The sequence below is a fragment of the Trichosurus vulpecula genome, chromosome 4 (genome assembly GCF_011100635.1).
Source record: "Trichosurus vulpecula isolate mTriVul1 chromosome 4, mTriVul1.pri, whole genome shotgun sequence".
Classification (NCBI taxonomy): domain Eukaryota; kingdom Metazoa; phylum Chordata; class Mammalia; order Diprotodontia; family Phalangeridae; genus Trichosurus; species Trichosurus vulpecula.
Window position 1 is genome coordinate 33654285 of NC_050576.1, and position 10964 is coordinate 33665248.

Here is a 10964-nt window from a genome sequence, read left to right on the forward strand (position 1 = left end):
GGCCTCAGCCTAGCAACCAGGCTCCACCCAGGGTTGACCACATCAGGCCTGGCCCCTTCCAACACACTCTGACTTCCCTAGCTTCCCCACCCAGTTTGTGTTTGCCTCTGTCTCTATCTCTGCTCTCTCCCTTCTGTCTGAGCCTTCCAGTGCTCAGGCTCTGTGGGTCTGTGAATCTTGGCTGCAGTTTCTCAGTCTTTACCTCCCTACCTCTGTCTCTGTCTCTCTGTGTGTCTCTCTGTCTCTGTCTCTCTGTCTCTGCTTGCCTCTGTCTCTGGGCAGCTGACACAGAAATGGCCTCGGGCCCAGAGGAGCGAGGGGAGCAGGGGACCCCAGAATTGTTTCCTTGCTCAGCCTGTGACATGGTTTTCCCTTCAAGGACTCTCCGGGACAGTCACACCTACCGCTTCTGCATTGGCCACCTCACTCCAGGGGTACCCGGGGGCCGAAGGGAGAGCCCAGCCTGGCCCTCAGCCTCCCTCCCGCTTGACAGAGAAGTGAGTGACAGCCCAGCCGGCCCCTTGGGCCCTCCCATCCCTGTTGCCACTGATTGGCCTAGAAATATGGGGCGCGATATCCAGCTCCACCTGCCTTCCCAGGACTCCCAACCCCCCAGGGATGGGATCCAGGCAGGGCCTCGTGGCCCCTCAGCCTGGATCTTGTTGCCAGGGCCGGTCACATCAGCCCAAGGATCAACTGGAGACCCACCAAAAAACCACAGGCCAGGGGGAAGCCAGTGGGGCCACCCTGAAGAGGCTGACAGATGAGGTGCCTGAGGGATGACACCCCTTCCCCAAACCGCCAGACCCAGTAGGGCTCTTGGGGGCTCCCAGAGTCCATGTGGGCCTCTGCCCCTCTCAGCTTGGATCTGCCTTTGACGCTGTCTCTTTCTGCCTCTCCAGCTCCATCTCAGCTCTGTCCCTGTCTCTGTCTCTCTCTCCTCCTCAACCCCCACAGACCTCCTACTCTAGGGAGCCCCAGGACAGAGCCAACGGGCTCCCCTTCCCCCCTTCCCCAGGTTCAAAGGCTTCGGGTGTCGCTGCAAGAGATGGTGTCTCCCCAGAAGGTGAGGATCAGACAATCCTAGCTTTGGAGCAGGAAAGCCCTTTGAGACTACCCCCTCATTTTAAAGATGGGGAAACTGAGGCCAGGGAGGCAACGGGCATACTTAGGGTCACATAGCTATTGTCAAGGTGGCATTGGAACCTACTTTGTCTGACTCCAGGTCTGGGGCCCTCTTCACTATGCTTGGCTGCCTGTGGTTGTGGCCTCAGGCGAGGCTCCCTACGGGGTCTGGGCTGTGATGCCCTACTGGGAAGCGATGAGCTCTAGGAGCCCCAAGTCCCCAGAAAGCGTGGCCTGGGGCAGCAAGAGCCTTGAGATGCCATGACCTCCATCCCCAGGCAGGGAGGGGGGATGCTGCCCTGCCTGCACTCCATTCTCCCCTCTTCAGGGCACTGCAGGGTCCCGGGCTCACCTAGAAGCAGCCTACGCTCGTCGTCTGGCAGAGATTGGAGCCCGAACTCGGAGTCTGGAGAAGCACCGAGAGGGTAGGGACTAGGACTGGGACACGGAGGGATACAGGACGACCGACCCCCCTGACCAGGACCTCAGTGTCCTCTGAGCTCCGGGAAGAAGCCAAGTCCCATCCTGTTAGTGACCAGGAGAGTCTGGGTCTGGGCTGGAGCTGGGAAGGCTGGATGCCTTCCTTCCTTCTCCCTGCAGAAATCAGGCAGCAGCTTGGGGGCCTGGCTGGGGGCGATGCTAGCACCAACGTCCTAGGGCAGGTGATGCTGGTGATCCAGGCCCAGGAGAAGAGGACGCAGATGGCTCTGGACGTGCTAGGGGAGCGTGTGGAGAAACTGCAGGCACGGTGAGCCCCTCCCCTCTCCCCAGGGGTCAAGGCCCAAAACCACAGGCCGGAGGGTACTCACAGCTGGGGTGGGGGGAGGGTTAGGGCTTGGCTGACCCTGTAACCCATCCCTCCCTTCCTTACCTTCCAGGACTCAGCCAGATCTCCCAGCTGCGAAGAAGGAGGAAGGGCCAGACCTCAACCTCTTGGCCCTACCACCCAGTCAAGGGGTCTTGACTTCAGAGATTCGGTGAGATCAAAGGTCCAAGAGAAAGGAGGCCGGGCTTGCTGCTTGTGTCAGGGGGTCCTGGAGCTGCAGGGAGGGCAAGGCAGCCGCCTGAGGACACACAGAGGGAGAGGAGATCCAGGACAGAGCCGGGGGAGGAGGCCAGGCTGGGTCCCAGCTGACTCTCTGGCCTTGGAATCAGAGTACCTGGGTTTGAATGCTGTCTCTGCTCCCTGGAGACAGGGGTCCCTGCTCCTCCTCCCTGGAGATGGGGGGTGGGTTCCCTGCCCCTCCTGGGGCTTCAGTTTCCTGCCCTATAAACAGAAGGCGTTGAACCCGAGGGCCTCTGAGGCTGAGACCGGGGATCCTTTCCTGGGGACCCAGGCCCCGGTACTCCCAGACAAAGAACATGGACAGAGCCCAGCTTCCTCCTCCTTGTATTGGTGAAGAAGCTGGGGCCCACAGAGGGTGGGGGTGGGGGCCGAGGATTGCAGAGGCAGGGATAGCTAGTCCACCCCCCCCCCATTTAACGGATGGAGAGATTGAGGCCCAGGAGGAGAAGACTCGCCCTAGGTTATCCAGAGAGTTAGAAATAGGATTTGAACCCAGGTCCACTGACTCCACTGCCAGTGTTCTTTCCCCAGTGCTGCTCTTGTCCAAGATCAAAGTCAGGATTTGAACCCAGGCCTTTTGATCCCAAAGCAAGCCCTTCCTCTATGGGAGGCCAGGGCAAGGACAGGGAGGCCTTCAACCTCCTCCTCCTCCTCCTCTTGCCCAGGGCCCTACAGACATCCTACCTGCAGGCCGGGGGCAGAGACCCTGGAGTCCTGGCCAAGCTGTGGGAGCTGCACCTCGAGGCTGCACTTCTGGAGGGGAGGCCTCAGAAGAGGCGTGAGTGAGCCAAGGACCCTGCCCTGAGGCTCCCGGGGGAGCCAGGGAGGGTGTCCAAGGGTAGGAAAGGTGGGGCTGGCCATGACGGAGCAGAGAAGTCTGCTTCGGTCGCAGCCAAGGGCCCGGGGGCTGGATGACTTTGTCAGAATTCCTCTGAGATTTGGGGATTCTGCCTTTCATCCTATGGAGCCTCAGGAGTCATGGACGACTCTTGAGCTGGGGAGGTGCGCACCGGGACCTCTAGCCCAGGCAGGCAGGGAGGCCTACAAAAACCTGCCCCCAGTGAAACAGGTTCGGGGACTCCAGAGGGAATCAGAGTTCATTGGCCCACAGAAGCGAAGGCCGCTGCCGGGCCCCGGACACTAGACACCCAGCTGCAGGCCCTAGAAGCTATTAACGGGCACTTGGAGACCGAGATCCTGGCCCTGCAGACTCAGAGAGGACCCCGGAGAGCCCAGCAGGGTGAGTGCCCTGGCACCCGGATCCTGAGGTCCCCGGGATGGGTTTGCCCTCCCCTGGTCAGGCGTCCCTACCAAGGGACTCCGGACGGCTGATGCCCAGCCTGCCAGGGCAAGAAGGGGAGGGGAGAAGCGGCCCTGGGGTGGGGGGAGTGAGCTCCCCAGTCACCGGAGGTGTCCCGTAATCAATTGGTGTGCCCTTTTTACCGACAAGCAAGCTGAGGTTCAGAGACTTGTCCAGTGGCTCCCTCCTGGTGGCCTCCCTGGCCTCCCTTTCCAGCACCGGCCGCCCTGCCCCACCCCCTCCTCGTTACATGTATACATCTTGTAAATACCTAGTTACTTAGAGACTGTGCGCTCCTGGAGGCCAGGGACCGTTTCTGTGCCTTTCTTTGTAAGTGTGATGCTTAGCACTGTGAACCGCACATAGTAGGTCCTTAGCACAGTGACCGGCACATAGTAGGTGCTTATCAATGCTTGCGGACCGCATCACTGATCTAGCCAGGAAGTGACGGAGCTGGGATTTGGGCCCAGGCCTTCCTGAATCCAGGCCTAGAACTCTATCCACCGAGCCCTGCTTGTCTCAATGAGGCAGCAGAGTCAGGAACGTGAACCTGCGTTCAAATTCCGACTTTGACTTCAACTCTGCGTGTGGCCCTGGGCAAGTCCCCTCAGCCGGTGGCGCGGTGTCTACAGATCGGGAAGACCTGAGTTCAAATCCAGCCTCAGACCCTTAATCTGTTTGCCTCAGTTTCCTCATCTGTAAAATGAAAATAATAATACCACCTACCTCCCCGGGTTGTTGGGAGGGTCAGATGAGGTCAATCTGTAAAGGGCTCAGCACGGTGCCTGGCGCATAGTAGGCGCTTACTAAATATTGGCCATTATTATTGTCCTTGTTTCCTGAGTTCAAATCTACCCTCAGGTGCAGAGCTGTGTGACCCTGGGCAAGTCACCTGACAGCTGTCTGCCTCAGTTTCCCCAACTGTAAAATGCCCAGGGTTGTTGTGAGGGTCAGGTGAGATATTTATAAAAGCCCCTAGCCCAGTGCTGGGCACATAGTAGGTGCTTAATAAATGCTGGCTTCCCAACTCTTTCCCTCCTTCCTCACAGTGCTCTAGACAACTCTTAAGGCTCAGAATTGCAGAGAAATTGCTGACCTGCATTGGTAGAAGGAATTTCCTCTCCTGGGAGTTCCCTACATCTGTGAAGTCACAGGTTCAGTCTCTCTCACCACCATTTGGTCCAGCATTTTCACCTCCCATTTTTCAGAGGATGAAACTGAGCTTCAGAATGGCTCAGGGACTTGACCAGGGTCGCCCAGCTAGCCAGTGTCAGGAGCAGGATAAATGTTGGCATACTTGCCCTCCCCACCCCCACCCTCCCATGGCCTCCCTAGGCTTGGTGCCCTCCTTATAAAGGCCACCCTTAAGTCAGAGCCTAGACAGGAGCGCACTCCCCCTCCATGTGGGCTGAAGGTGGTGGCAGGGTCCGGCCAAGCACCATGTGGCTCAAGGGTCACCGTCCCAAGCCATCCGTGGCTCTGGGGGCCTTCCCCGTGAGAGGGTGGTCTCCCCAAGCAGACCTTGAGCTCCCTAAAGCTAAGCCCAAGAAGGCTGTCGAAGACTTTGAGAGAGACCTAGAAGAGGAAGGCCAGGACCTGGGTTCAGATTCCGTCTCTGCTGTGTGTTCCCCATGTGACCCTGGCAAGTCACCTCAGTGAAAGGAATCTCCACCCTGTGCTCAGCCCAGAGGGTGGAAAGTCCAGGCCCTCTAGGAACTGACAGTCTCTGAGTGTAGGCGTGGAGGTGGGGGGCCAGCCAGGGCCCGAGGACATCAGGGAAGAACCCGTTGTCATTGGCTGGAGGGTGGAGATGAGGGAAGACAACTCTGGGCCTCGGTTTCCTCATCTGTATAATGGGGGGTTGTACTGGATGCCCTCAAATCTGTCTGGATTCCTGGAGGGGGAGGGGGAGAATCTCCCCAGGGCCTGGAGACACAAGGCGGGGACCTGGTGGCCTGGGATTCCTGGGGAGCCGGGGTGGGCGGGGTCTGCTTGGAGCCCTCTCCCCACTGGTCCGCTGGCAGCTCCCTGCAAGGGTATGGTCTCTTCTGGCTGCCCAGAGTTGTCACAGGCCGAGGCCCAAGCCAGGAACTCCTCCTCTTCCTCCCCTTCTTCCTCCTCCTTATCTTCCTCTTCTTCCTCTTCCTCCTCCTTTTCTTCTTCCTCCTCCCCTTCTTCCTCTTCCTCCTCCTCTTTTTCCTCCTCTTTTTCTTCCTCCTCCTCTTCCTCCTCTTTTTCCTCCTCCTCCTCCCCTTCTTCCTCCTCCTCCTCCTCCTCTTCCCCTTCTTCTTCCTCCTCCTCCTTTTCTTCTTCCTCCTCCTCTTCCTCCTCCCCTTCTTCCTCCTCCTCCTCTTCCTCCTCTTCCTCTTCCTCCTCCTTTTCTTCTTCCTCCTCCTCCTCTTCCTCTTCCTCCTCCTTTTCTTCTTCCTCTTCCTCCTCTTTTTCTTCCTTCTCCTCTTCCTCTTCCTCTGCCTCCTCCTCCCCCTCCTTCTTCTGCTCCTGCTTGGGTAAACAAATAAATACAAGCCCTGGGCTCAAATCCTGCCTCAGACACTCTGGTTGTCTTCTGTAAAATGGAGCTGGACTAGGCAACCTCACCCCACTTTCTGCTCTAAATCTGTGATTTTATGCTCTGTGTATTCACTCAACAAGCATTAATAAAGTGCCTATCATGTGCCTGGCAGTAGGAACAGGAAGAATGAGAATGAGGGGTCCCTGCTGTCACAATACGGAGCAAAGCCAAGTGACTCTCTCCGAGGGGGCTTGCTACATTGTGCCAGGCCTTGCTGGGGAGCTGCTGCCCTGGCATCACCCCCAGCCCTCACTCTCCCGGGCCCCCTTGGCCAGGCGGGCACCGCAGACCCCTCGCCAGTTCTCCCTCTCTGACCTCCGAGCCTCTGGGGCCCTTTGGTTGGCTCCCGCAGAGAGGATGAGCCCTCCTTTCTGCTCTCAGGCCCATGGGAGCCCCAGCCCGAGGAGGGGATTGGCCTGCTCCGGAGAAGAAGAGGAGGCTCTGCCCATCTGCCACCCCCTGTGGCTCCCCCGCTGCCACCCCCTCCCCCAGGACTCCCCAGGGACAGCCCTTTCTCAGGCACGATGGTGAGGGCTCCGCGGTGGAAGGGCTGAGCACCCCAGAAAGGAGGCTCTAGGTTGGGAACTGGAGGCTCTGCTCCCACTAGTGAGTTCCTGCCCTGCTTTGCTTGTTTCCTCAAAATGAGATTTTGCGGCAAGCTGGCCTGAGGGGGACCCTCCCACCTCCTGTGCTCTGTCTCCCCTCCCACCCCCCACTGCAGAGCAGGGCTCCCTTCTGTCCCTCCCCAGGCTGGGGCCAGCCCAAAGGGCTTCCTGGAGAGGGTGCACTTGTCTCTGCTGCAGGAGACCACAGGAGCCTCAGCCCAGAGCCGCCACCTCCTGCCCCCACCTGATGTGCTGGGCCCAGCTCCTTACGACCCAGGGTGAGGCCCGGCCTTGGCAGGAGGAGAAGGAGCACAGGGAGGGGAAGGCCCCTGCCCTGACATCCTCCTCTGTCCTCTTGCCCAGGGCTGGGTTTGCCATATTCTACGACTTCCTGCTAGGACTGGAGCCTGAGTGGTCACAGGTGCAGCTGGTGACAGGGCTGGCACGGGGCGGGCAGGAAACGGGCCCCAGCACTGCCCTACCCCCCAGTCCCTGTCTGCCGCTGCCCCCCACCCCAGGGGCTCCCTTGGGTAACTGTGCCATCCTGGCAGCCAGGCAGCCTGTGCCCAGGTCAGTGACAGCCCCTTCAAGCCTGCTTAGGTATCCCTCTCTAACCCTCAGTATCGTCCTCTGAAATCTCAAGGTCCCACCAACCCTAATGTTCTAGCACACACGAGTGAGTGTCCTAAGCTTCCATGGTCCATTCTAGCATCATCTGTCCTAAAATGAGATGGTTGCCACAGTCCTTGTTTTTGGGACTGACCATGATGAGTTCTTCTTCCTTCCCTAATCCCTGGCTGCCCCCACCCCAACAGGTTACATCCCTCCCAGGCTGTGACCCTGGTCACAGAGCTTCAGGCCTGGGGCCTTTGGGACAGAGGCCAGGAGCCAAGGCCCCAGGCTTGGACCAATATACAGCTGTTTGACTGGGAGCAGAGAGTGCTGAGCGGACACTGGAGGCTGCCTCTGAGAGCCCTGCCCCGGGCACCGAGCCTTCACCCCAGGCAGCTCAATGCCATCCCTCAGGTGTGCAGGGGCTCCTGGTAGTAGGAGGGACAGGGAAGCCTGGGCCCTGAGGTTCCCAGCTCAGCGTGGCTCCCATTCCCAGGCTGGCCAGATCGAGCTGTACCTGAGAATAGCAAATGCAAGAGACGCTGAGATCCAGGCATTGGCCAAAATCGACCCAGCTCAAGGCCGGGAATACCGCTACCTGCCCACCGTGAGCGAGAGCCCTGGGAACCAGACATGAGTTGGCCTATTGGCCTGGGGCAAGCGCTTTGGGGACCAGGTCCCTGGAGGTCTGCCTGTCTAGGGACCGGGTCCCTGGGGGTCTGGCTGTCCGGGGATGAGGGTCTGGGGACCAGGTCCTGGGGGTCTGGCTGTCCGGGGATGAGGGTCTGGGGACCAGGTCCTGGGGGTCTGGCTGTCCGGGGATGAGGGTCTGGGGACCAGGTCCTGGGGGTCTGGCTGTCCGGGGAAGAGGGTCTGGGGACCAGGTCCGGGGGTCTGGCTGTCCGGGGATGAGGGTCTGGGGACCAGGTCCCTGGTGGGGTCTGGCTGCCCGGGGAAGAGGGTCTGGGGACCAGGTCCGGGGGTCTGGCTGTCCGGGGAAGAGGGTCTGGGGACCAGGTCCCTGGTGGGGTCTGGCTGTCCGGGGATGAGGGTCTGGGGACCAGGTCCGGGGGTCTGGCTGAGTAGGGGGCCAGGAATTGTGATTGCCATGGTCCAGGCTGACTGGCATGCAGGGGTTGAGGAGTTGAGATTGGGTTCCCCATGAGACAGGCTAGGTCAGGTTCAAGGGCTAGACCCTGACCCTGTCTATACTCCCACAGGTACCCAGCTCAGCCTCTCTGGAAGACAGTAACCTGTACTCCCACTTCCTGGGACCCCCCAGCCTGCTCCCCTCCCTCTCTCTATCCGATGGCTTCAATGACCCTCCTCCTGCTTCAGAGTAACTCACACAAAGACCCCTGATACAGTGGCTGGAGGCCCCTCGCAACTCGTCTACCGGTAGCCTAGGGTTCTCATCTTCAAAATGAGGAGATGGCCTCATTCCTCCGGAGCACTTCCAGCTCTGCACATCTTCAATTCTGTGCTTCCCAGACCCCAGAGAGGTCTCCGGTCTCTGCCACACCTAGCTCCAGGAAAGGTCCTTGGCACCTCTGAGTGTGCGTGCGTGTGTGTGTGTGTGTGTGTGTGTGTGTGTGTGTGTGTGTGTGTGTGTGGTTTCAGCCAGTGAGTTTGAGTGGGGAGAGAGCCCTGTCCAGGGCAGTCTCAAACCCCTCCCCAATGAAGGGGGCAGCTCAGGGCCATATGCTCTGGGTTTCTCAGCCTGAGGAATCTTGGGGCTCCAAGGTCTGCACCCTTGAGGTGGTGTTGAGAGAGTAGAAGCCAGGCATCAACACACCCAGCACACAACCAGCTGAGAGAAATCCTTTGGGGAAGCCCAAGACAGTCAATAGAAACAGGCTTAGATCTGGTTCAGCACATTGACACTGAGCCCTGGCATCCGGGAATCCTGGAACAGAGACCCAGGTCACACCACCAGCAACTGCCCTTTACAAGACACTTGACTCTAAATCCTCGTCTGTGGTCTCTACCCAAAGATATGGCTTCTTCAGAGATGCAGATACATCCCGTCCATGCCACAGTCCTGTGTGACTCTTGTCCACGTCCCACACAAAGGGACACAAAAGACTTTGACCTGACCATCCCCTGGGGAAACACCAAGTGGTTGACAAATGCTCATTGTCTTTAGACTGTGCACGCAGGTGGGATGGACAGACTGCAACTGGGTGAGTCCAGGATTGACCAGGAGGAAGAGGAGAATGGCTAGATGTCTTTGGGAAGTTGCATCTGCTTTTAATGACACCCAGATTTCTCCTGGCTCCTTCATATCAGAGTCCTACCAGTCAGTGGTCACACCGGGAGACTGGAGCAAGCCAGGAGGCCCTGCCACACATGCAGCTTACAAACATCTGTCACATCCTACTCCACCAGCTATTGTGACCTGGGACCCCTCTGTCTCAGAGCTTCAACTTCCTCCTCTCCAAAATGAGGCTAATTCCTGTAGCTCCTCCCCCAGGGCTGCCTCTCAAGAGGTTCAGCTGAGACACTTCATAAGGTGCTTTGCAGACCTTGAAACACTCAAGTTGATTCTCATGGATAGAACCAGGACTGTCCTACGGGCTGGAAAGCCCCCATAACAAGGAGCAAGGAGTCCTGAGCACCTGGCAGAGAGGGAGGACGTGGCCAAAGCAACCTGGGGCATAAGCAATGCCCCTCCCGAGGCCCTTAGCTCCTTCCCCACCTGAGGCCTCCCAATCCTCATTCAATCCCTAAGGAAGCATTTTTGTCTTCTTCCCCTGCCCCTCCTCTTCCAGACTTAGTGAGGTTGGGCAGCTCACTTATTTGCCTCTGTGGATCTGTTTCCAAATCTGTAAAACGGGGATTCATTCCTTGTTCAAATTCCTTCTCGTTCACCAGATGCAGATTACATAAACATTTAATGTGTTTCGTGTGTATGCGCACACCATGCACCCGCATGAGGCCTCTCAATCTGACTTGGTAAGGCCCCCACCGAAACATCTGAGTCCAATCCCTGCCGCTGCACCACACCCCCAGCTCCCTGGTGGACCCCAGGTAGGGGTCTTCCACTACATTCAGGCATAGCTTCCTCGTGCCAAAACAGCTGGCTAGTATTTATAGAAAGCTTGTTGGAAGGTTTACAAAGCGCTTCCATGTCCTTAGGATCTGTCTCTTGGACAGCACAGGGTGTGTGGGGGCCCTCAGTGGCCTGCCTATCTCCTCACCGGCTACAGACCATGGCCAAGCTTTCAGGCACCTGGCAGAGCTCAGGCCTGACACCTTGACATTTCTCCCAGGGCAGCATCTGCAGTGCCCCTCCCACCCATCCCACCCCCCAGGGGCCTTTCTTATGGGCTAGACCTGACGCAATCTATGTTCTGGAGTAATGGGCATCTTGGTTCTTTCCACATCCACACCTTGGTACTGGCTGTCCCTACCAGCCCTGAGCTCTATAATGCGGGATCCCAGTCCGTAATGCCTTGTGCCCTGGACAAGCAGGCACACTCGCCTGTTCACACCCTCAATCCTTCATCCCGTTATCCTGACCCATGGGGAGCCTAGTCCCCCAAGACAGTAGTCAGACCTACTTGCCATCATCCTCAGGGAACCTGCTCATTGTGGGCAGGAAGCAGTACTCCCAGCCTTGGGCCTGAACCTCAACACCTCTTACACGTACCATCCCACATCTACATGCCCAGCCTAGGCCTG

At 58.4% G+C, this 10964-nt stretch overlaps 1 protein-coding gene across 1 annotated transcript; it reads left to right on the plus strand.

Moving 5' to 3' along the window:
• Window positions 1-293: 293 nt before the first annotated feature.
• On the plus strand, window positions 294-8623 carry CCDC17 (coiled-coil domain containing 17). The gene is made up of 14 exons (XM_036753190.1): window positions 294-497; window positions 670-768; window positions 1019-1066; window positions 1454-1550; window positions 1726-1873; window positions 2004-2102; window positions 2857-2969; window positions 3303-3431; window positions 6445-6590; window positions 6867-6946; window positions 7032-7238; window positions 7484-7694; window positions 7777-7887; window positions 8501-8623. The coding sequence occupies exons 1-14, from the start codon at window positions 294-296 to the stop codon at window positions 8621-8623; spliced, it is 1815 nt and encodes a 604-aa protein (XP_036609085.1).
• The last annotated feature ends 2341 nt before the right edge of the window (window positions 8624-10964 follow it).

What these genes read in the sequence shown, in the direction of transcription:
- CCDC17 (XM_036753190.1), top strand. Translation starts at nt 294, where the DNA reads ATGGCCTCGGGCCCAGAGGAGCGAGGGGAGCAGGGGACCCCAGAATTG. An exon ending in TCTGGAGAAGCACCGAGAGG is followed by an intron (nt 1,551 to 1,725) that starts GTAGGGACTAGG and finishes TTCTCCCTGCAG; the next exon opens with AAATCAGGCAGCAGCTTGGG. An exon ending in GCCAGGCAGCCTGTGCCCAG is followed by an intron (nt 7,239 to 7,483) that starts GTCAGTGACAGC and finishes CCACCCCAACAG; the next exon opens with GTTACATCCCTCCCAGGCTG.